We start from the raw sequence: 22582 nt of genomic DNA on the forward strand, positions 1-22582 counted from the left end.
ACAAAGAGTTTAGTACATCATAAATGCATAAAACATGCATACAAACATGCGGTTTGGAGGACGCCAAGCATGTTTACGGCAGCCTGATCTCAGTACCTCGCGGTTCACGCATCTTTTTGTGCAGCTTCAGTGCATGTAAATCTGAAACGCTTCACTCACGTGCTCCCTTTGCTTGCCAAGGGGGACCCTGTACCCACAAACCCCCGCAATGTGGAAGGGGCGACTCTAGTAAATTCAAGGTATTAACAGTGGCTATGGGCATCCTGTACTAAAGCACAGGCTACAATGACAAAGCATATCTTATGCTAGCACTGCTGGTAAAGCAGCAATGGGTATCAGGACTGCCAACTCCCACGCATCTGGCGTGATACTCACGCTTTCTTACTCTGACACATATCTTATTTTAGCAAACAGGCTAAAGTGACACTGGGCATCCCATGTTAAAGCACTGGTTACAATAACATAGCATATCTTATGTTAGCATGCAGGCTAAAGTAACCCTGGGCATCCTGTGCTAAAACACAGGCTGATAAGATGAGCTGTCGTTCCATAAGCTACATCACTACTGGGTGCACTAGACACTAGCACAGTGGCAATGAGTACTCTGACCCAGTGACTTGCACAAATGCAGGCATCTTGTTTCCTCTATTTCTCAGCATCACCACTTTGGCAAAAAAAAACAAATATAATTTTAAAATATCATTGTAATTGAAATAGTCATTCTAAGGAACATTAAAGTTAGATCCTGGATATACCTTAGAAGACAGATGTATTTTATTATATAGATATATGTAATAAACAAATAAGGGAAAAGAACACGAGACAGTATATAAGAAACTCACTAAGCAGTTTAGACTGTTAACAGCTAAATATCCACATGACAGAACACATTTTATCACCTTGGTAATATTACAGACAGGTCTATAGCTACATAAAGTAAGCTGCTCTCGCCCCCTGTTGGAAAAGGATGTACATTACTACACATTGTCAGCATGGCAATATTGTGAAGCATGCTAGATGTTACAGCCTCTTGTATGCAGAATATAGCTAATGAAATTTGAAATTCTTTTAATCTACTGAATGATATTTTATTCATTTCGCTCGTCCTCAGCGCCGCCTTTAGCACCACAATGCGCTGAATCCTCAGTAGCTGACATGGAGGCCATTGTATGGGGTCTGTCTCTCATGGCCTGGCCCTGCACAGCGATGTCCGCAGTAACCAGCAGCCAGTGGTTCATCTCTCGCTCGGCCTTGTGGGAGTCCAGGAAGGTCTGGGCCACCACCTCGTACTCCTTTCCATAGGCTGTCCTGTGAATTACATTATGCTTGGTTTTGAATCATTCTTTGCATTTAAAAATTCTACAAAGGAGAATTCTTTTATATTATGCATACATTCCTAGTACAGTATCTGGTTAATTAAAAGTTAAACAGGTTAATAAAAATACACTACATGGCCAAAAGTATGTGGACACCATCTTATTCAATATCTCTGAAAACCAAGGGTATTAATATGGATCTGGTCCACCCTTTGTCAGTATAACAGCGTGTACTCCTCTGGGAAGGCTGCACATTAGATGCTGGTGGGATTTGCTCAGTCACTAATCACTTCTGGATAACCATGGATACTTGTTATCCATAGCACTGCGGCCAGTGTGTGTAGCTGGAGACTGTGACTGTGCTTAAATTATACATGTGTATCAGTAATGGGTGAGGCTTAATTTAAGAATTCCTCTAATAAGGGTGTCCATAATGTTCGGATTCGCGAGTAAAGCGGGTGAGCGCACGGGCAGGCAAGCAGGCAGGAAGCAGGCAAGGAGGCGAAATACGGGGAAAATGGGGATTTATTATGGGTACGGGGACCAGGAAACGTCGGACATAGACTAACATCAATGACGGACCAAAAACCAGGGCAAGACACAGACAAATAGACAAGACTGGGCGAAAATAATCACACAGCTGGGCAAGATCAGGGAAGAACACGTGGATAATCAGGGGGCGTGGCACACACGAGGAGTGGACGAGCCAGGCATGACAGTTTGATCTATATAGTGTAACAGTAAATTCTTCTATTTTAAAAAAAAAAAGCTTACCACAAAACATAATTTCCAAGTACAGCTAAGCACTGGTTTGTCTTGCAGTGAGTGATAAGGACCTTTTTATTTACCTGCAGAGAAGGCAGTGAGAATAAAAGCTTAACAAGCAAAGTTTGATGCAGATATATTGATGGGAAATTTTTTTTTGAATCAGGTGGGGGGGGCGGGGGGGTCTCACCGGGACAGGAAGGCCCTCGTTCTCCATACGCTCCTGTGGGTCCAGGCACACCACCTGCCAGCAGGTGAGGAAGGACGGGTGGCTGGTCAGGCTGACCTCCTGTAGGCAGGACCCCCTGGCACATCTCAGGAACGTCCGCTGATCACTCGCTAGGTACAGCTGTGAGTGGCAGCAGAACCCATAAAGATTAAGCCAAAGCAATGCTCTCTACAGACTCTTTGTACATTTCCCTAAAAATCACAACTTTGTAAATGTGTACTATAGGTGAAGAGAGGACATTTCAGAAATTCAGATTAGACTTCCTTAATATCTAAATTGTTTCAAATTGAACTCACCTCGCCAGCAAACGCATCTTTTAAACGAAAGGCGAAATTCTGATTATATTTCACCGTTTCCCCCTCCGGAGTCCCATCAACGCTGGTTCATAAAACAAACGTTTCTTTTAAAATATGCAAAATTGTCTGGCGTAACAAAACAATCAGCTGGTGAGCGACGGCTACCTGGTGATGACGAAGGCAGTCCTGGCACGAGATTCCACGGCTCTGGTCGCAGTGACCTCGCGGGGCGCCTGGGTAAGTGAGCTCATTGCAGTGGAGCCAGGGTCCAAATGCATGCTAACGGCCGCTGCATCTCTCCCCTGCCAGCCTAGCGAGTGCTCGCCCTGGTCACCGCCAGGGTTAACCAGCATCACCACATCCCCAAAGTGTAACCATCCATCAGTTGTTACTGTCAAGTCGATCTAGGGAACGATATTCAAAATGCAATTGTTTCACTAAGCAAGTGATTGTCACGTCCATTTACACAGAGAGACCAGTTTGCAGTCTAAACTCATATGAATCCAGTTAGACATTCTACTCGAATTCTCACTACATTTAACACACCATTAAACTACCTTTTTCAGCATATTCTGTTTTACAAAGTTTGTCTTCTGGAAAACCAACTCTCCTTTATCTTTCTTCTGCAGGAAGTCCTTCAGCTTTTCCTGGGATTAAAATGGGAACAGGGTGTTAATATCAGATAACGAATGCATATCTATTACAGTATATCTCAGCTATACAACACAGTAGCTAAATTCAGGCACTTGGGGGGCCTGAGGGTACCTGTGTGCCTGGACCTTCTAACCCTAACCCCCCCCCTCCCCATCAACAAATCATACCAGAATTTGCTGGAGGTATTCCCCACTCCTCCATTTGAGCACCTGTCCCTTGAAAAATCTCTGCAAAGAACTGGCTAAGTGGGTATCACACCTCCAGGGGGCGTGAGGTTAGCATGTTCTTCTGCTACTTCCAACCATGTTCGAAGCACATTTAGTTTAGCTAAGGGGCCTCAGACTGCAGTCCTGGGGGGCCAGAGCCCTGCACAGTTTTTGGTTTCCCTTATAACACACCTGATTCAACTGCTTGAGCTAATTACCACACAGCTCTTGAGCTGAATCATTTGTGGTGGAGCCAGGGGCGCTGCTAAGGATTTTGGGCCCCATGAAAAGAATCTTGACAGGGCCCCCAACACATTTATTGGGGGCTTCTCTGGGCCCCCTCTCAGTCATGGGCCCCGAGAATCGTCATCGTTTACCCCCCCTTTACAGCGCCCCTGGGTGGAGCAGGGAAAGAACCATTAAGCTACACAGGGCTCCAGCCCCCCAGTACTGGAGTTTGACAACCCTGGTTTAGGTGATGTGTGTATCTAAATTCTCCATAGGATAAGATCATTGCATAAAACAGAATGCGATTGGCTAAACAGTTCAGTTCTTGCACTTTAACTGGTTTGTTTCCTTGAGTGAAAGACTCACTGAGCTGATTCTCATTAATATTAGTGACACGTGCATGATTACAGGAGACTGACCAACCAGCATGCAGTAAGAACTCATGCAGTGTTTAAGTGAAGTCCAGCTCCTTTTGAAATGGTAGTTCACCTCCTTGACGTAGATTAAGCGGTAATCCTAACTGCAATATTACAGTGGACAAGACGGTTAGACTTTTCCATCGGGTGTGTTTTATCGTACTGTATTTCACCCGTACATCCTTGTGTGAAAATGCGTTTGTTGAGTAGAGGTAACTCTTTAGCATCCAAACACGTTTACTCGTCGTCCATGTTATAATGTTAAACGTCGCACCCCGCGTCCGTGACCAAAATATGGAGTGAAACTCTTAATGCGGTGTTTCAGTCATAATATCTGAAAACATTGAACGTAAGATATATTAGAGATTCTTAATAACAAAAACGTATTTGCAGGAATATTGTGTACATTTTAAATAGCGTATGACACGCCCATATGAAGAGCTTCGGCTCTTAGTTGAGAGAGACATTCCCAGTTTACTCCCGCCCGAAAGAGCTCCCATCAAGACTGGAGCTGCTATTTTACCTCGTCGAGAACGACATCTTCGCTCCAGTTACCGACGCGTACATGGCGCCCATAAGTCCTGATAGCGGCCATCGTAAGGTGACCAGCCGGCTCGAGGGAATCCCCGCGGCGTCTCCCCGAGACCGATTGTTTACACCTCGTCACTATGGTAGCGGCCTTTGGAGCGTCGAGTCATTTTGTCCTGTAGGGGTCCCCATTCGCCATGGTGCCTCATCTGCGTGCTGTCCGCTTGGAGTTATGTATGTGTGAAGAATACGTTCTCTAAGAGCGCCCCGCCAAAGTTCGCTGCCACCACCATTAATAATGCTGGGGAGGTCCAGCCAAATATGGACGCCAAGATAAGAGAAAATCTTTAATTATTCCCCGGATTACAGCCCCTTCTCGAGGGCTAACACACACCTCACCAGAAATGTTACATCAATTCCCCCACTCAACTCAAAATCACAACACTAGTGCAATCACACACAGCAAACGAACCATTCCCGATGTACCTTCTAACCCAGCCCTCCTGCTCACAACCGTAATCCGTGGATAAAATTCATACGCACACTCACATTCATCTCAAAAATACAACATTAAAAGCGGTTACTTCCCTGGAAAGAAGCACACCCGGCCTCCCCGCATTCTCCAGGGAAAGGAAATTAAGGTTCCTCAACCAACGGGGCTCGGTTCAACTCACTGTTCCTTGCTGCCAGCGTTTTAAGCCATAGTTCCTATCCTTCCCTAAACATTTACCCCCCCGTAACTAACTATCTTCATCCGCGGCCGGTCTACCACCGGCGACGGACACACCACAGTTCCTTTCCCCCACATGATGACAGCCCCGTCAAAGTTTCTCCGGTCAGAAAGACCCCCCCCACCACCACAATTAGGCATTCCCCTTATAACTCTCCCCCCGCCCCAATCCTAGTCACAGGTGTTCTCCATTAGCATGCAGGGAGTGACCACACCCATAGCTGCTCACTACATATGCATATGAAGTGTTGGTTTCGCTTTTATGTGTTTTTAATTATTTACAATGAAAAAACGAACACAACACAAGATACACAAGATGCTAAAATAGCATAATAGTATAAGTAATAAATTGAATCAGTGTTCCTTGAATTACGTGTGCACTTAATCTAATATGGAAATTTGTATGTTTTGCGGAGTGTTAATAACATTGATTTCATATATATCTTTGTGTTTTAAATTTTTACCAACTGGAAAGCATCCGTATAGCAGTGGAAACAGCATCTGCTGTTAGATGGGTGGTTAAAGAAATGTATTGCAAGAACTGAGCGGTACTTCTGGGGCATTTCCAGGCAAAAAACTGGAGTACTACTGCCAAAATACTGCCTATGACTAACTAGTAATTAAATGTAAATTAAACTCGCCAAAAGTCACCGAACAATTAAGGAACTCATATAAATCTTGATTTTGTTGTGTACTAATTTATAACATTTTTTTTTGTAACTTGTCTTCAACATCAGTGTTAGATGTTTATAAGAATCTGGTCAAGCCAAATTATGAAATACATTAGAACAAAAGATATTTAATTTTGGCTTAACAAAGTTCATTTGGATGGAACATACCTGAAAGCACAAGACTGATATTGATTGAACCTAGCCCATATACATTCAGTAGCCTGTTGGGTCTGTACTGGGCAGGAGCCCTTCTGGATCGCTCGCAGAGTACATGTCTTGTGTTCAGAAGCCTTCCAAAGCGCCGCTGTGTACCGAGCTATTATATATATAAATGCTGCTGGGTGGGTTTTATTATTTTTTTGTGAACTTTAGACACTGTGGTGTGTGAAAATTCTAGGGTGTTGGCTCGTTCTGGATGCTGGAACCAGCATGCCTAGCGCCAGCAATCGCATCGCATTCAGAATCGCTTTGATCTAGTGTTTCAGCCATTCTAATGGAAGTGAACCTCTGTCTGCATGCTCTATTCAGTTGTAGCCATGTGATTGGCTGTTTGGAGGAGCAGGCTGCTATCATTGGCAAGTAGGTGTACCTAATAAAGTGGCCACTGTGTCCCCCCCCCCCCCCCCCCCAGTGTACTAATCTAAGAGGAACTGAATGGTCGCCCTGCTGATCTGAGGTCGCCTTTCCCGGCCAGCTGGATCTTGAAGGCGGCGGCGCTGTGATCCTGTGACGTTGCAGTGGTCGCTGTGAGCATGCTCAGAGCTGACAGGATGCTGGAGAGACCGCCGCTCAGTGCCGCGGCTGTGGAGGAAGTGGGCCACACCCCCGTGAAAAACAGACCACCCGGAGCCAGTAAACAGGCACGGCCGCAGGGCAAGGAGGGGGTACTTGGCAGGCTCCGGCCTCGTCCAGCCCCTCCCCCGAGCCCCTTCCCCATTGATGAAAACTCTCTCTCAGGCTGCTGCCCTGAGCCCGAATTATTTTTATATACCAACAAGCTCCGGTGCTGAACCCCCCCCGGGCAGCCAGGCCAAGCCAGCAGCAAGGCCATCTCCTGTGTCCGCCCCGCTGGGCTTTCCCAGCCCTGCCTGTTATGGCTCGTCCAGTGGGAGCCAGCTGCAGTTGTTTTACATCACTTTTAAGTGAGCAGGGAATCTATCACATCCGTTATTTCTTTTTTTCTTTTTTTTAGCCAGGACCCCTCTTCCTCTTCAGACATGTTGAATCTGCAAACGCCCAGACTAGCCAGTGCAATTCAAAATAGTGCCACTCCATAGGAATGAAACTGCCAGGTCCTAAAAGGCCTTTAAATATAACACTCATCAGTTTCTAGGAACTATTGAAGTGGCATTCACAGGCTATAGATCTATGCATGATTTGTGTTTATACGTATTTTTAAAAAGGCAGAGAGAGACCTCGGGCTGGCGTGAAGGGATGACGTCACACAAAGGGAATGTTCCTGGGGGAGAGGGTGAGTGTGTTAGAGCTGGTTCATATTAGCTTTCAAAGGGACAGGAGGTATATGGAAAAATCTGCAGCCGTAATAGTGAGCAGATCCTTAGGTTCCCCCTAAGAGAATTTCACACTTCTGGGTTTTTGCAGAACTGTTCTGTTCACAACAGGCTTCTTTATCAAACATGGATCATATGCTTTTCCTGTAGTAGTCAGAAGCAGGATTTACCAAAAGGAATAATGTGCCTTCAAAGTGTTGACTCTAGAAATTCGTACTAGATGCTTTAAACGGTTGTATATGACTGCTCATTCAGTACGGAACATTTTCACTATTTTTATTCTTTGTCAAACAGCCATCAAAAGTAACTTACGCCGCTTGGAGTTTTATCTGACTTCGTTTTATTTCTGTGTAGAGCTAGAAGCTTTATTGTCTGTGAATGTAGCTTAAGTAGCTCATACCTCATGCGTCATACCACTACACGGAGTAAAGCTACAACTGATTAGCTGATATTTAGTAAACAGTTTAGATGTTTTCCGAAATTTTGACGATTTTTCCCGTCAAAATGCATACCCACTGCAGTACTGTACTGCCAAGTCACTGAAACCATTGTTACATTTCACATGTTTCTGGAACATTCTGGATGACATCTCACACACTCAGGTCCACAGGTGCTGTGAATCTGACACCCAGGGTTAAAAAGGTGAGAACTCCCATGCCAACTACCACCACCCCAACCCCCCCCCCCGTCTGGAAGCCAAGGCACAATGACAAGGCAGGTGGCACCATCCTCTAATGGAACCAGGAGTGGGTGGAAAGTGGGGGGTGGAGCCTGGATTCACTCAGTGCAGAATTCCACCGAAAGTTCTGTCCAAACAGACGTGGCAGGCGGCCAGCGGGTGGGGTTAGAAATGTACAAAGATGGCCACTGTTTGGCGTTTGCAGCCGCATCTTTGGGAAGGTGTGAGAGGGCCCCACACATGCCAGTGGCATTCCAGTGGCCTGTCATCTCCACACAGCTTTTTGTCTGGGAATTCGACGCTGGGGGTGTTTCCAAGGAAACAGAACGCCACAGTGAAGGGCAGAGTCACTGCAAAATGAGCTGATCATATCGATAAAGGCAACAAATGCCTCATCCACCCCCCTCATGGTCTATGCAGGACCCCCCCGGTAGTATGAACTGTTGAGTCCACGGTTTACTTGGCTCCCCTGGAATGCCTGTGCTGTGACTTTTTGCTCTCGTGTTGCGCTGGGGGCACCAAAGTTGTGTGGCCGTCACGGGACAGCGATCACATGACAGGGGTCCATTCTTCTCATTGGCTGTTCACAGCTGTTGGAGCTTCTGTGGCATCATGTGTTAGTAATGAGAGGGCAAACTGTTACAAAGCACTTTTATGAGGCCTTTGCAGATTATTTTTTGGTCGCGACTAATAAAAAACCAGTGTATCAAAAGTAACATGGAGCAGATGTGTGGTCGCATAAAAAAAGCACTTTCTTCAGGCCTATTTTCGCTGAGTTTGGTGGTGTGGGTGTGTTTGGCTTGATGGTCTGAGCTTAGAGATGAAGTAAAGGAGAAATCCAATGCCTTTGTATGTCGGTTAAGTCGAATGAGCACTGCAGCCCACATGCCCCCAAAGCGGACAGTGTTCCACCATTTCAGGAGAGGGATGGAGAGGCTCACAGGGACTGGGTTAGGCCACCCATCTCCCTCCTGTGGCAGGAAATGGGCGAACCCTTGTTCCAAATTATTACTCAGTCATTCTCTGCTCTGAAGGAAACACGCCCCGATAGCACAGCCTATTGGCTTCCTGTTGTGAAGCAACAGTTTCAGTTTTTCAGGAAAGGCAAACGATCCTGGGGCACGTGAAGGTTTCTGGCAGAACTCCATAAGCTCTGTCTGTCGCCCGACAGCACCAGGCCATTTCCACGCGGCCGGGGCCTCTGCAGCCCATGAGAGATGCCGATCACACCTGCTTCTGTGATTCTGCTGGATTCCGTCGAAGTCAGTGCTATTTCTGTCCGTCGCAATCCCGAAAGAGTTCAGATGACGGAGCCGGTGCCTCCAGATAACATGTAATTTAAAGAGGATTAGGGTGATCTGTGGCAAGCAGGGAGTTGGCCATCCGTTCATTGTTTCAGGAAGCGTCTGAAGGTAGGCCGCAGGCATGGAAAATGTACTTTTTGGAAAGGAGGGTGGGGATTGTGGCTGTGAAACTTCAAACAGGCAAAGGGGAGAGTCTGCTGTTGGTTTAAAGCTTATCACAGTGCCATGATAGCAAACGGAACAGGTCAGTATACAGTACCGGCAGATCATGTGGACCCGCTTCAAAGACACCATCTAGGCCCACTGGTGTGGGCAGCTGCCGGTTCCACGGTGAATGGACCAGGTGAGCTGGGTATCGTGAGCCTTAAGTATGGGCAAAATCCTGTATGATTTACAGGCTCTATCATCTAACAATAGGCACCTTAGCTGAGCAGGTTCTCCGGAAGGTCCATGCCTACAACCCTATGGGTGAAATGGTTTCATACCACCAACTTTGTCTAAGATTACTGCCCTTGGTGACAGTAATACTTTTGGGGCGAGAAATGTCTGGTTTAGCTCGGTGTACCGCTCATGCACGGGTTCGAGTCCATTTAGCATTAGCCTGCAGGCAGCGCTGCACGCGGAGAATTAACCGCAAAAATGCCGCCGACTCATCACACGTGACGAGAGGTTTCGCCATGACAACATCTTCTTTGTCAGTTTGGTGCGAATAAAATTTTACACCTTTACAGCCATTTGTATGACTACGCGTGAGGCGTAATTCCTGTTCCTAACACATTTGGCATGAGCTTTTGCTGGAGCAGAGACGGAGATGAGCAGCGGCGCTCAGAAAGCTCATTCATCACTTTCAGGGAGAACCCGGGCCGGTCCACTGTCCCTGTACAGGCAGGGGGCAGTTTGCTCCTTCTCAGTACATTTTGAATGTTTTATGTTAAAATACAGCCCCTTAAACCCCTTTCTCAGGCACTGTGGAAATTCCCATCATTTACATACCATTTAGTATATTATATGTCCCTTTAGTGCTTTTATAATGTCTTGGGATACCAAACAAAACTACAGTTAGGAAAGTTGGTCGTTTACTTCTAGAGAAATGAAATACCTGACAAAATTAGCCTACGTCTGCGTTCAAGTCTCACACCAGCCCTGCAGCAAGGAAATTCACAGAAATTGTTTCATAAAAAAATTCAACAGTGCAAATCAATGAAACTTTAATTGTTAAATCATGGCCTCATTAAATTTAACGTGATAAAAGTGTCTAATAGCAGGTATTAAATTACTGAAGTATGCGGTAGACTGGCAGATCAATAAGAGAAATTCAGTTGCATTCAACGGGAGACCAATGTTTTAATAGTACAAATAAATAGCCCATACATGCATGACCAAAACACATTACAAATATGTGTAAGTCTGGTAAATAGTGTAACAATTCAGAGAATGCAATCACAGCAGCTTTAACCCTTCCGAACTTACAGAGGGACACGGAGACACTGTCCTTCTGGAGATCGCTTGGACATGCTCCAGGAGTCTGTCATCTTTAAAATGGCAGAAAACTGAGGTAAACGTTCCTGTTCCCGACTGACCTCAAACGTGACGAGGAGGGGACTCGACAGGGTGGGGTAATCCAGGTCTCGGGTCTGGAGAAGCTTCAGTTGTATGCAGTGTGAGGGCAGACCCTAAAACCAGGAACAGACTGGGGAATGGCCGGCCCCAGCCCCCCCCACCAGACTTTCTGCCAGTCACTCTCACCCTCAGGGGTGACACACCTCCACTTGCTCAAGGTTTAATTCACAGGATGAGAGTTAACTGGTGGCAAGGTCCTAGGGGAGACGCGCTCCCGCAGAGCCTGCGAGAGCAGGGTGCAGCCTTCGCACACTGCGCAGGCAGAGCTGCGCAGCCGCTCCCGGCACTCTGCCGTCTTGCCGCTGTTCTCCGGCAGCTGGGCAAGCTCCTTGAGACCCTGGGTGAGGGGGACGCAGGCGGCGACCACGCTCATGGCGCCCCCCAGGATGGCCGTCTGCACCGCCTTCCCCTCAGCGCTGACGGAGGCTGCCTTACCCAGGAACTGGGGCTCGGTGGCGAAGCCCACCAGGGCGTGAACGGCCTGCAGCAGCGGCCCACTGAAGAGGACGCAGCGCGCCCGCGCCGTCTCACTGGGGCTGCTCTTCAGCTCCCGGACGCAGGCCAGCAGGGCCGAGGCGCTGGCACTCATGCTCTTCACGCCCAGCTTGAATTGCTCCTTGGCGAAGCGCTCCTTGGATCTCTCACTGGCTAGGACGGAGGCGTCGGTCAGCATCTTCAGGTTCCTGGAGATGCTCTGGGAGACCTCCAGGAGGAGCTGGGGGGTCAGATCAGCTAGGGCGGCGGTCCTGAGCACGCCGCAGCTCTGCTCCACCTCCTGCCGGCACCGCGTCACCTTGTAGCGGTCCACCAGGCCCTGCAGGGCAGCGAGGGAGCCCGGTGCCTCGGTGGCGGCGAGGTACGCAGCGTGCGCAGACCACTCGGTCAGCGAGACCACCAAGTCTGCCATCTCCAGCAGCCGGTCGCCCGCCTCCCCATAGCGGCCCATGTTGAGATGGCTCTGGATGTCGTGCGTCAAGATGGACAGCTCTTTGGTCCTGGCGATGACGGTGTCCCGGCACTGCTCGAAGGTCTCAGCCACCGGCAGTCCCTCGGCACCTGCCACCGGGCGCGTCTCGCTGGACAGCAGGAGCAGATCAGCCACCAGCTGCATACGGCCCTTACAGCTGTCGCAGATGGAGGACAGTCGCCTCCGGTGTGGAAGGCTGCTGCTTGGACTGGGCGCCGATCCCTCGCTACATAGCTTCCCCGAGCCCCCACTAGCCATAACAGGGTGATCAAACTGATCTACTGTGTTTTTTTTATTTATATATTTTTTAAAAAAACAATTAAACCTCACATTCCTTTGCGACAACTAGTACTTTAAGACATTTCTGCTACTAAAAGGCAGCGCTCTTGCTCGACTATCTCAAAAAAATAGTTTACCAAGAAATTTCCTTTGGAGTCTTTCAGAGTACATATGCTGTGCTGTAACGCAGAACTGAAAAAGAAATCAACCTTCAGTGCCAGTAGCTGACTATAATCGCCAGTTTTCCGTTACTGTCTCTGGTAATAAACGGCAAAAGGGAGTCTATCATCCTTAGCATCCCCCGTTTTTTTCTTGATGGATGTCTACACCGGAAAAGCAGCTTTCGGCATATTTAAGCTCATTTCCAACTCTTTTTATCTATATATTAAAATGGCAACATCTATCACATTTTTAGCTACGGTTAGTTACACACTAAATGTTATATTTACAGATATCGATCTGTTTGCAAAAACAGAAATATTCACAGATTAAACTTTGCTAAATACAAGGAATTACACTGGCCTGGTTGATATCACTGTGAATCCCAATGCCATCTCAGTTTATGCGAATACTGTCTTTATAACTTTAGAATGTATATCCGACTTATATTCGGCGTTTAACTTATTGGTCTTCTCGATTCCCGTCTACTTAATGGGAATACCTGTCTGTGCAGTTTTCTCTTCACTGCCGCGTATTGATGTGCCTGGGGTGGGTCTCGACCATCCTGCCGTTAGAGTCACCGGGACGCAGCTTCATGCCGCTAAGGACGCGACTTCCCCCGGCTTTGCCCCTCAACGTCGCCCCATCAATCCACCGAAAGAAGAGCCACCGACAGCGGCTCAGACGCGGCGGTCACCGCTTGACTTCCAGACTCCTCTTTTTCATGCACAGTCCCGTAAGCAGAAATGGGTCCGTCTGCAGTCGCAGTTCCATGTGCATGTCTTATCTCCGCATGATCATGCCGCCCGCAGCCGCAGACTTTCGCTTTTGGTATCCATTACTTGGGTTCGGCTACCCCGTGGAACCGGTGCCAGTTCCGAAAGCAGAACCACCCCCTTCCCTCGGCAACTTTCACCCGGATCGCCGAGCCGAGTAAGCCTCGCAGCGCCGCGATCCACAGCCACGCTGCTGGGCACCCGCTACATCTTACATGTCAGGAAGCGGCGGAGGGTGTGGCCGCCGCTCGCCTGTAACGCCAAGAGGAAGCCGGCTGCGCGCTCCGGCGTCCCCGCGTCCCCGTCAGCCGCGGGCCGAACGTTTCTCCGGCCGCTCTGCGGTGTAGCGAGTGGTCTGCGGGTCTCGGAGGTCGCCGCTCTTCCTGCCGGCAGATATGCCCGCCCGAGAGCCCGCCGTGCATGGGAACATCCTACTGATTTCCATGGAAGTTCAGGGCTTTTTACGGCTTAGACTCAGCAAGTCACCCTGATCACCCGGGGTCAGGGCTGCCAACTCTCACGCGTTCAGACCCTCATGCAAGAAATCTTACGGCAAATCTATATTATTTAATCATAAACCTAAAATTAGCTGCATCGAAAGCGCTGGAGTAATTTGCAGACCCTACAGATTATTTGCAGGATAATAAAACTCATGCATACATGTAAATGTCTGTACAGATTTATCTAGATTTGACGATCTGACGCCTGACCGAAGTTGGCCACTTAATACTTCCTCACAGGTTTTTTGAACATCAGGCCAGCTGCAGATCATGTCTCAGTAAGCACTGGTTTTTGTGGCAGTCCATGCAGCATGAGCTTTAATTTTCTGGTGCACGTTCTCACTTTCGCTTGCGCTTACTCTGTCGTGCTGGAAATAAATTATACTAATCATTGAGCAGAAATGATTCTTGTCGTTTTTTCCATAATAAATTAAATCTCGGGAGCTTCTTTTTTTCAGAATGCGCATATCTATAGTTTCCATGCTAGTGGTATTTAATAATTAGCCGATGTATGTTGTATAAGGAGTTATGAGAAAAGGTTGCGTACAAATTGTGTGTTTTCAAATGATCTGGATTTCTGCACGAATAACTCATAATGTGTGATTAAAATATCAGATTATATATGATATCTTATAATTACCGTGTATTTATTGCACAAGTGGTTTAACCAATCAAGGTCATTGATGTTAGTATGTGAACTCGCATATTTAACGGCACGTCCTTGCTAATGACGTCGCTCTCCGTCGAGTGAGAGAGGCATCGCAGCCCATTCCACTGCACAAATAGCTTTTACATTTTTTTTAGCTTAAACTGCCTACTTCAAATCACTCCTCAGCATTTCAGTGTAATTGAGGTCAGAATTTGAACTTGTTCATTCTAAAGATTTTTTTTTTTGAGCCACTCATTGATTTATCTCTTTGATTTTGATCATTTTCATATCAGATGTCTCAGTTTCTGGGATTTTGGTTTTGGAATGCAGTGTTCAGTTTTGTTCAGACTTAACGCTGAGTCCCTTTACCAGAAAGTTCTTCTAATCTGGTCCAGTGCTTTGGACCATCCAGGTGGTCTTCAGTAAGATGAGAAATAAGTGGCAGCATTTATTTTTTTGAGAGCAATGGTCATAGTGGTTTCCTCCATGACGAATTACTTTGGACATAATTCTTGTTTGGTGGTATCATATTTCATAACAATATATCATATTACTCTTTTTGCAGCCATTTCTTAGACATACAGGTAAGTTGAAAAATAACTTTATTACATAGTATTTATACAGTAAAATTTAATTTTCAATAACTGTTCTCATAAGCAAGTCACAATAAAGAGTGTTCTCTATCTAATGGTGTTTATGCCTTGAAACTATTTCCATACTCTGCATTTTAGCTGGCATTTATTTTTTGAGAGCAATGGTCGTGGGGGTTTCCTCCATGACAAATAGTCTTCCTTGGGGAAGACTATGTATTGTAATGACTGGGACTTACTGAAAACAGGAGATTTTTATTACAAACTAAACTCGTAGATAATAGAAGCAAAGGGGACCATGAGGGTTCTAACAAAGGCAGGTGACTAACTAAGGCTAGAATTAGAACAGAGAGAGAGTCACACTCAGGTAATGTATGCAAACGAAAATGCAGGTCAAATGTACACCCACAAACAAACACTACACCTTCTGGTAACACAAGCACGTCAACGATGGCCAACAAAAGAACATGGCAAGGGCAGGTACATATATCCACAAGTAAGATGGGTAGGACAAAGAAACAAGCTGTTTGGCAAACCAAACAAGCCAGTGGCTGAACCGTGTGGCACTTTAATGTTTGCCCACAAGTGTCTTTGGCAACAACCGTGAGAGCGAGTGCGACTTCTGTGCTGAGCTGCACAGCTGTAGAGCGCCGTGCCCATGGGTGGAGGCTCCTGATAGGAAGCCACTTGCTATGCTGCTCCCTGGGCGCGCAAATGAATGGATATTTATAGTCAGAGTCACAGATGAAGAGGCTCACGTGTAAGTGGGGGATCACCGTGCCATGCAGTGCCATGCAGTGCCATGCCGTATCAGTCCAGTTCACGTGCTGCAGGAGTATTCAATGACTCCGCTGGCATGGTGTCTTGCCAAACTTAGCGTCGTTGATCCGACGTTTCGAACATCAGCACAATGGAGAGGAAGTGAGGCTCTGACTCCATTTAGGCCATTTAAGTTTTCTAAGGTGACTGGTGTTTTACGGAGATCATCCAGAACAGAAAAAGCAAATCACAATGGGAAGGACGGGTTAGTCGCAGCGTGGCAATGGGACACGAGACTCCCGGAAGCATAAATGAAAGGACTGTGAAAAGAGAAGTGAACATTAGCGAAGCTTCTTGTTAAGGGTCACAGTTAAAGCGCCCCCACAGCCCCTACTCCCACGCCAACTGTAAGAACACCCAGCATCCGGCCCCCCCAGACATTCCAGGGAGAGGCAGGAAACCCTCCAACACGTACAGTGACAGGAGCTGAGCCAACTGTCTCAGCAGGGTCACTGCGGTATAATAGCATAAGCCATGTGGATTTTAGGCCATCCATTCATTCTCATTGCCTGTTCATTGAGTAACACTGTACAGTGAGCCCTGTGCATCTCCTAGGGTGTCAGCATGTGCGTTTCCTTGGACTGTGGAAGCGCCCCCAAAATAAAATGTGGATCCAAAATAAAACAGTCAACTTACAAAAATAAGAAACAAACATTACAACCCTCCTTTCTTTTTTTTCAGAAGAACAGCCCTTAACCAGTCCAACTCAAACTTTCTTTTGCGTAATACTCTGCAGTATATTTACACTAGTGAGATATGATGGGGGTCTTCTGCTTGTCCTGACTGGGTATCTACAAACAGGTGACTTCACGGTGAGGAAAACTACCAGAACAATTGTAGCATTTTTTTTCCACAGCTCATCCCCCCCCTCCCATCTGTACGGCCAGAACGTTTTCCCTTATATGTTCATGAGTTATACTTTGTCGTGCTTCTTCCATTCCTGACGCCTGCATCTCGGCAATTGCCATAGTTCTGCCAAGTGCAATGAGCTCCGTTAATGTCATCTCCGGTTTTTGTAGTGCTCGACGCCGCAGTTTATTACACGTACAAGTCAGAAATGATCTCTCTATCAACATCAGGAGAGTCACACGTCGCTGCTAATAGCCACAGTCTTGTATGATAGGAGTCCAGTGGTTATTCTGCCAGCTGCCGGGCTCGTATGAACTTGAACGTCTCATAGGCTATGTTAATTTCAGGTAATAAGTACTCACTCAGTTTCTCTTTCGCACGTTTGTAGTCCGTTGCCTCCCTAGTGTCAGCGAGTGTGTCAAAGATGTCCTGTACTGCTTCACCTGCGTTTCCTTGGACTGCGGAAGGAAACCCACGCACACATAGAGTGAACTTATAAATCCCCTCTCTAAAATGTCGCAGTTATAAAATAAGCAGAACAAGGTAGTGCCTAAACACTTTATTTGGATTTTGCACTCCTTACGAACACACACCCGGAAGAACTCCCTGCACCCTCGCTCTTTCTTTCCATGCCCCTGTGTGCGTCGTCGCCCCCTCTTTGATCCAAAATAAAACACTGTCAGCTTACAATAAGAAAAAAACCATTACACCCTCCACACACACACACACACAGAGATACAGAGTCAGGTGCTGGTAGTGAGCTTGCGGTCTCTGGCATCTAGAATTTGATCAAAATCATTTTCATGTATTTATGTTTCACATTTTAAAAGTTCATTTCCTTAAGCTAAAGCCCGTTGTAAGAGTTTTATCCTTCGGTGTAGAAACACAAACGCAAGACTATCCTTCACGGTGGACCTACGTCCGTCTGTATCTCATCTGAGACTGTGTGGAGGCAAGAGCGCCTCCTAGACACGCCCCACGTGATCTGACGCGAGAAAAGCCGATCGGCCAATCAGCGCCGTACAGCTGGAAAAGATGGCGGCTTCCTCGTGGAAGTGTTTTTCTCTTCTCCTGTGTTTTACTTTGATTTGTGTTCTGGCATTTGAGAATGACAAAAGTAAAAAGCCTAAAAAGAAGAAAGATATCCGCGACTACAATGACGCGGATATGGCCAGACTTTTGGAGGAATGGGAGGTAAACTTTCTGTCTTGTTTTTGCAAGCTAGGATCTTTGCAGTTTGTCGATTGCTGCTTAAATTGCACATTTTCTATCTGCGTTAAATATATGTTTAACTATTTTTCAATTTCCAATTATTTCCTTTAATTTGGTCAAGTTTACAGTGTGTTTGTCCTAGTACGCCGGTACTACTGACAATGAAATATTGATAGATACGTGCTGGAGATTTCGCATTGCTACCTTGATCCGAACTGCATAAGCCAAAGATGGAGTGAAGCCACTTTCTTTTTGTTGGCTTGTCTATGTCATGGACAACTGTTATCTGAATTTCGTGAAATTTAATTGAATGTTAGGATCACATTCACTTAAAATTTGAATTTTAAGGCTTTAACACTTAAGTATATAAAGCCTAATTTTCTCTCTGAATGTTTTTATGTTTGGTTTATTCTATTCGCTAACCTCCTCCGAACCTAAGTTAAGTCGGTATAATTTTGTTTCTCCTTATTCCAGATGTATTGTATATCCCGTTTTTGTCTAAAATACTTTCTCTTTGTTGCACGGTCTGCAGAAAGATGATGATATTGAAGAGGGGGACCTTCCAGAACACAAAAGACAGCCCCCAACAATTGACTTCTCAAAAATTGATGCTTCGAAGCCTGAGGAGCTCCTTAAAATGAGCAAGAAAGGAAAGACGTTGATGGTGTTCGCTACCATATCTGGAGACCCCACCGAGAAGGAGACTGAAGAAATTTCAAGCCTCTGGCAGGGCAGCCTTTTCAATGCCAACTTCGATATTCAGAGGTGGGACAGAACCCCGCTCTCTGAGTGACGAGATGCTGCTTTTTAGGGAGTATGCAGAAAGGTGGCTAGAATGAATATTTATATAGCACATTAAATTTTATATTTCAAGACACACAACGTATTTTACAGAAGCAATGGGGAGCCTCTTTAACCACCACCATGTAGCCCCCAGCTGGATGATGTAACCAGTACACTCACCCCATAGTAGCTAAGGTGGTGAAGGGGGCAGGAGAGAATTCACCAATTCGATATAGGAGATGATTAGGAAGCCAGATTTGAAAGGGCCACAGTGGGCAATTTTAGCCAGGAAATCAGGGTGTCATACCTACTACGTTGAAAGATGCCCAGGGATCTTTTATGATCTGAGAGAGTCGGGACCTTGGTTTTACTGAAAAAAAAAACGTAAAAACATCCCCCTCGCTGCCCTGGGATCCACACCAACGACAGGATGGGCTCCCCCACCACACCACACCTTTCCCAGCAGCAACCCAACTTTCCTAGTTGGTCTCCCATCCAAGTGCTGGCCAGGCCCAAACCTGCTTAGTTTCAGATGGATTAGCTAGTCTGACCTGCAGGTAGTACGACTGCAGACACCAAGTTCAGTAATGAGCATAGGCTGCTAAGCCTTCTTCCTCACCCCTTAATTTTGTTGTAGGTTAAATTTCTAGTATAGAGCAAAAATACAACTACATTTTGAATATGTATTTTTTTTTTAGTGATCCCCATGGTGAAGTTCTCTTTACGCCTCCCCCAGCTTGCTCTCTGTAGGCGAGACGAAGTTGGCTGTGAAGGGCAGCCACCCAGGGAGCTAAGGGTTAAAGGCCTTGATCAAACTCAAACCAGCAACCTTCCGATCACAGGGACAGAGGCTTAGCCCCCTGAGCCACACGCTGCCCCCTATGCTTTGCTAAACATTTTCACGTTTACTAAATCCTATTGGCAGCACTCGACGCATACCATAAAAGTTCATGGCCTTCCGTTCTAATAAGCTGCAGTGAAAATGTAATGAAGTGTCCATTAAGTTAGTGAGCGATCTTGCTTTCTCCCCCAGGTTTGTGGTGGGTTCTAACAGAGTCATCTTCATGCTACGGGATGGAGGTTATGCCTGGGAGGTGAAGGACTTCCTGGTGGCGCAGGATCGCTGCGCGGATGTGACCGTGGAGGGGCAGGTGTACCCTGGGAAGGCAGCGAAGAAGGAGGACAAAGCAAAGGGGAAGGCTAGCAATGATATTAAACCGAAAAACAAGAGCAAAGACAAGGACAAGACGGGGAACAAAGAGAGCAATAAGGCCAACAAACAGAGAGAGGAGCTCTGATACCACTGTCTTTGACTGTTCAGAGGAATTCTGGGATAGTGTGAAGCTTACGCTTACAAATATCCAAGATGCACAGAGTGCTGTAAACGTCGCAAAGTTCACCTCCTTCCATACTTGAATGACTCACCAGTGTTGCCGCAGTCTAGATCAAGTTGAGGTTTTTGTTCGATTTCCCGTATTTGTTTAAGCTTTTGTTTGTTTTTCTTTCATAACCTAGAACAGAAACTTTCTCCTACGTAACTACGTCACACATTTATGGAATCTGAAGAGAATCTGAATTCACATTTGTTTGCCTTCCTGTGGTATATGTCCAAAATTGGTTTATATATGTGAAGCGATTGGTCTCAGAGAATCTGGCATGACTGTATCCATCTCTGCACACTAAATGTTTTCAACTTTTGCAGCAGTGCTACACGGTACAGTTGGGTTTTGAAGTAAAAGACTTTAAGAAAAAAAAGTTGTCGATGCGAAAGCCTTTTGCTTTTTAAAGGAGAGTAAAAGGAACATCATTTTAAAAAGAATTTATTTTAACAAAGTCATTTGTACATTTGCGGTCTGAACAGTGACCACACACATGGTATGGTTGATTGTGGTCTGCCAACCCACTGACTTTAGTCATCGTCAAACGAAAGGTCAAGAACGGTCAAGTCTTGTGGTTTCTGATCATCCTGCCAGATTACAGTTAAATTTAAAGGAACACAACGTACAAAGACATGATGATGTGGAGAGCACAAGTCGATCCCCCAGGTTCACATTTAGACAGGGTGTGTGACATAGATACAGATTTGTTCTCAAACACTTTATTCACGTTACTAAATACACATTACGTGGTTTCTTTCTAAACAAAAACCCACAAATCCGATATACAACTTGAGGATGTTTATGCGTGTTGCATTTCACACTAGTTCCTCTCTGTTAATGTGTCTTGGGAATTAAGCTCTAGTGATTTTCAGATGGCACGCCCACGGTAAACTTGACAGCTTAAAGAATGTTCCCAGTGAGCAGTTGCAGGCTTGTGTCTGTACAATAAATAAGTATAAAAGTTCTTTTCTGATATATATTCTGAAGTGTTTTTGAAACACACAAAAACGTACAAAACACTTGACGTTGAGGTCAATTTCCGAAAAAAGGCCAGCTATTTCGGCAAGAGGCGGCCGGAATGGCGATACCTGTTAAACTGGGAACATCACTTCTCGTATTCTGACGAAGGTGCCCCCTAAATGCTGTCCTTTTGAAGAGAGCCATCCATACAAATTCCGTTTCCCAGTTAAGATCACCCTGAAGCCTCCGTTTAATGCTGGTTTACAACATTTACAAAAGAATCACATTTCGAGAATCCTGAAAAAAACTGCACATATTACATATTAAAAGCTTGAAACCTTCAACAGCGTAAGGGAACTCTCCACTGGAACTGGGGACAGAAGACAACATCACTGAGACAAAAACAGGGAATGTTTTCCTAATGAATACCATTCACATCCACACTTGTTACAAACATGGCTCCTATCTAGGAAGTCACCCCTGTGAGCTTTCTGGCCTGAGGATGTCCTGCCCGCAGGCCTCTTACACTCCTCACTTCTCTCATTGTGCACTTGGACAGCGGCGACCGTGGAGGTGCATCCTCCTCCTGCCCCAGGCCTCATAACTTCCTCTTCCTCACCACTGGAATGGGCAGCACCTGATGGATCTCAGCCTCGTCCTCCTCTGTCACCAGCCTCACCCAGTCAGGCTGGAAATCGCCCTTGAAGCCCACGAACGTCAGTTTCCCTGAAAAGGCAGAGGATAGAGAACATCACAGGCTGCCCTGCCTGAATGGGGCCATTCTATGGCAGCTGACACATCCCAGAACTGAAAACAAGACACTGCTTCAGTCGTAACTTTCCACAGTGGGATGTACTTTCTGTCCTGCCCTTGAACACCCCCGGGATGTTTTGCAACCATTAGCGTCACTATAGTTGCGTAATTTTTATTTTTTTAGCCCGATTAAAGCTTTATTCTGCATGGTGAATCACACAGATAGTCATTTCAGGAATGGTGCACATCTAAGGTATAAAATGTTTATTTTTCAAATGCTTATTCTATCAATGAGCTTCAGTCTACTTTTGCATTTAATCAGAATTGTAAGAGAATCATGGGGATGGAGAGGGAAGGCTGTTTTTGTCCTCTGTGACAGACTTTACCTTTCAGTCTGACGTTCTTGTCTGCTCCGAGATCCTCGAGCACCTTGGTCCAGCGTCCGCGGGTAACGCGCTGTCCTTTAGAGCTGACCAGCACTATCGACCTGCATGCGTGAAGGTGTCAGTCAGAATCGCAGGACTGATAAAAGGAGCCAACGAGTGTTTTGTAAAAAACAGGGATGGGCCATAAAAAGTGACCGGTAACGCTTCACTGAAAGCTGCGTTTTTAGTCATTTATAAACAGATTCATAACAAAAAATAATCCATTCTAAAAAAAAAAACAATATTATAATCATGGCTATAAACATAAAAAGGAATAACACATTACAGCTGTGTGTATTATGCATTATGAATGCTTTATGAAGCTCTCA

The 22582-nt window shown here is 46.0% G+C and overlaps 4 protein-coding genes and 1 long non-coding RNA gene across 7 annotated transcripts in view; 1 reads left to right on the top strand and 4 right to left on the bottom strand.

Annotated features, from left to right (window-relative positions):
• Nucleotides 1-754: 754 nt before the first annotated feature.
• On the bottom strand, nucleotides 755-5444 carry cfap161 (cilia and flagella associated protein 161). 2 transcript variants are annotated; one of them, XM_048973771.1, is made up of 7 exons: nucleotides 5313-5444; nucleotides 3164-3253; nucleotides 2772-3010; nucleotides 2607-2688; nucleotides 2272-2430; nucleotides 2091-2164; nucleotides 755-1308 (listed from the first exon to the last, which is right to left on the bottom strand). In XM_048973771.1, exons 2-7 carry the CDS (start codon nucleotides 3173-3175, stop codon nucleotides 1089-1091), a joined length of 786 nt encoding a protein of 261 aa, XP_048829728.1. In that variant the 5' UTR covers nucleotides 3176-3253; nucleotides 5313-5444; the 3' UTR covers nucleotides 755-1088. The 2 variants fall into 2 exon arrangements, with proteins under 2 accessions (XP_048829728.1, XP_048829727.1); XM_048973770.1 differs by lacking the exon at nucleotides 5313-5444 and adding an exon at nucleotides 4634-4789.
• A 5408-nt stretch (nucleotides 5445-10852) lies between these two features.
• On the bottom strand, nucleotides 10853-14101 carry LOC125706104 (talin rod domain-containing protein 1-like). The gene has a single exon (XM_048972641.1). It carries the CDS (start codon nucleotides 12376-12378, stop codon nucleotides 11314-11316), a length of 1065 nt encoding a protein of 354 aa, XP_048828598.1. The 5' UTR covers nucleotides 12379-14101; the 3' UTR covers nucleotides 10853-11313.
• A 967-nt stretch (nucleotides 14102-15068) lies between these two features.
• Nucleotides 15069-17663, bottom strand: LOC125706107 (uncharacterized). The gene is made up of 2 exons (XR_007381896.1): nucleotides 17335-17663; nucleotides 15069-17199 (listed from the first exon to the last, which is right to left on the bottom strand). It is a non-coding gene; the product is annotated as an uncharacterized LOC125706107 (long non-coding RNA).
• An 81-nt stretch (nucleotides 17664-17744) lies between these two features.
• Nucleotides 17745-21092, top strand: mesd (mesoderm development LRP chaperone). The gene is made up of 3 exons (XM_048972643.1): nucleotides 17745-17935; nucleotides 18486-18718; nucleotides 19770-21092. Exons 1-3 carry the CDS (start codon nucleotides 17777-17779, stop codon nucleotides 20032-20034), a joined length of 657 nt encoding a protein of 218 aa, XP_048828600.1. The 5' UTR covers nucleotides 17745-17776; the 3' UTR covers nucleotides 20035-21092.
• LOC125706103 (cell migration-inducing and hyaluronan-binding protein-like) overlaps nucleotides 20541-22582 on the bottom strand; it is a 45858-nt gene continuing 43816 nt past the window's right edge. For both annotated transcript variants that reach the window (XM_048972640.1, XM_048972639.1), the window contains 2 exons: nucleotides 22215-22315; nucleotides 20541-21801 (listed from right to left, as the gene is read on the bottom strand). In XM_048972640.1, coding sequence (XP_048828597.1) covers nucleotides 21674-21801; nucleotides 22215-22315 — 229 coding nt within the window. In that variant the 3' untranslated portion in view covers nucleotides 20541-21673. The remainder of the gene's footprint in view (nucleotides 21802-22214; nucleotides 22316-22582) is intronic.

The sequence above is a fragment of the Brienomyrus brachyistius genome, chromosome 13 (genome assembly GCF_023856365.1).
Source record: "Brienomyrus brachyistius isolate T26 chromosome 13, BBRACH_0.4, whole genome shotgun sequence".
NCBI classification, from domain to species: domain Eukaryota; kingdom Metazoa; phylum Chordata; class Actinopteri; order Osteoglossiformes; family Mormyridae; genus Brienomyrus; species Brienomyrus brachyistius.

Bases quoted from the DNA above. Each gene is read 5' to 3' on its own strand.
- mesd (XM_048972643.1), top strand. From the start codon at position 17,777: ATGGCGGCTTCCTCGTGGAAGTGTTTTTCTCTTCTCCTGTGTTTTACT. The intron at 17,936-18,485 runs GTAAACTTTCTG...CACGGTCTGCAG, and splicing joins GACTTTTGGAGGAATGGGAG to AAAGATGATGATATTGAAGA. The intron at 18,719-19,769 runs GTGGGACAGAAC...TTTCTCCCCCAG, and splicing joins GCCAACTTCGATATTCAGAG to GTTTGTGGTGGGTTCTAACA.
- cfap161 (XM_048973770.1), bottom strand. From the start codon at position 4,705: ATGGCCGCTATCAGGACTTATGGGCGCCATGTACGCGTCGGTAACTGG. The intron at 3,254-4,633 runs GTAAAATAGCAG...TTTTAATCCCAG, and splicing joins AAGATGTCGTTCTCGACGAG to GAAAAGCTGAAGGACTTCCT. The intron at 2,165-2,271 runs GTGAGACCCCCC...CCTTCTCTGCAG, and splicing joins ACGAGGGCCTTCCTGTCCCG to GTAAATAAAAAGGTCCTTAT.
- LOC125706104 (XM_048972641.1), bottom strand. From the start codon at position 12,378: ATGGCTAGTGGGGGCTCGGGGAAGCTATGTAGCGAGGGATCGGCGCCC.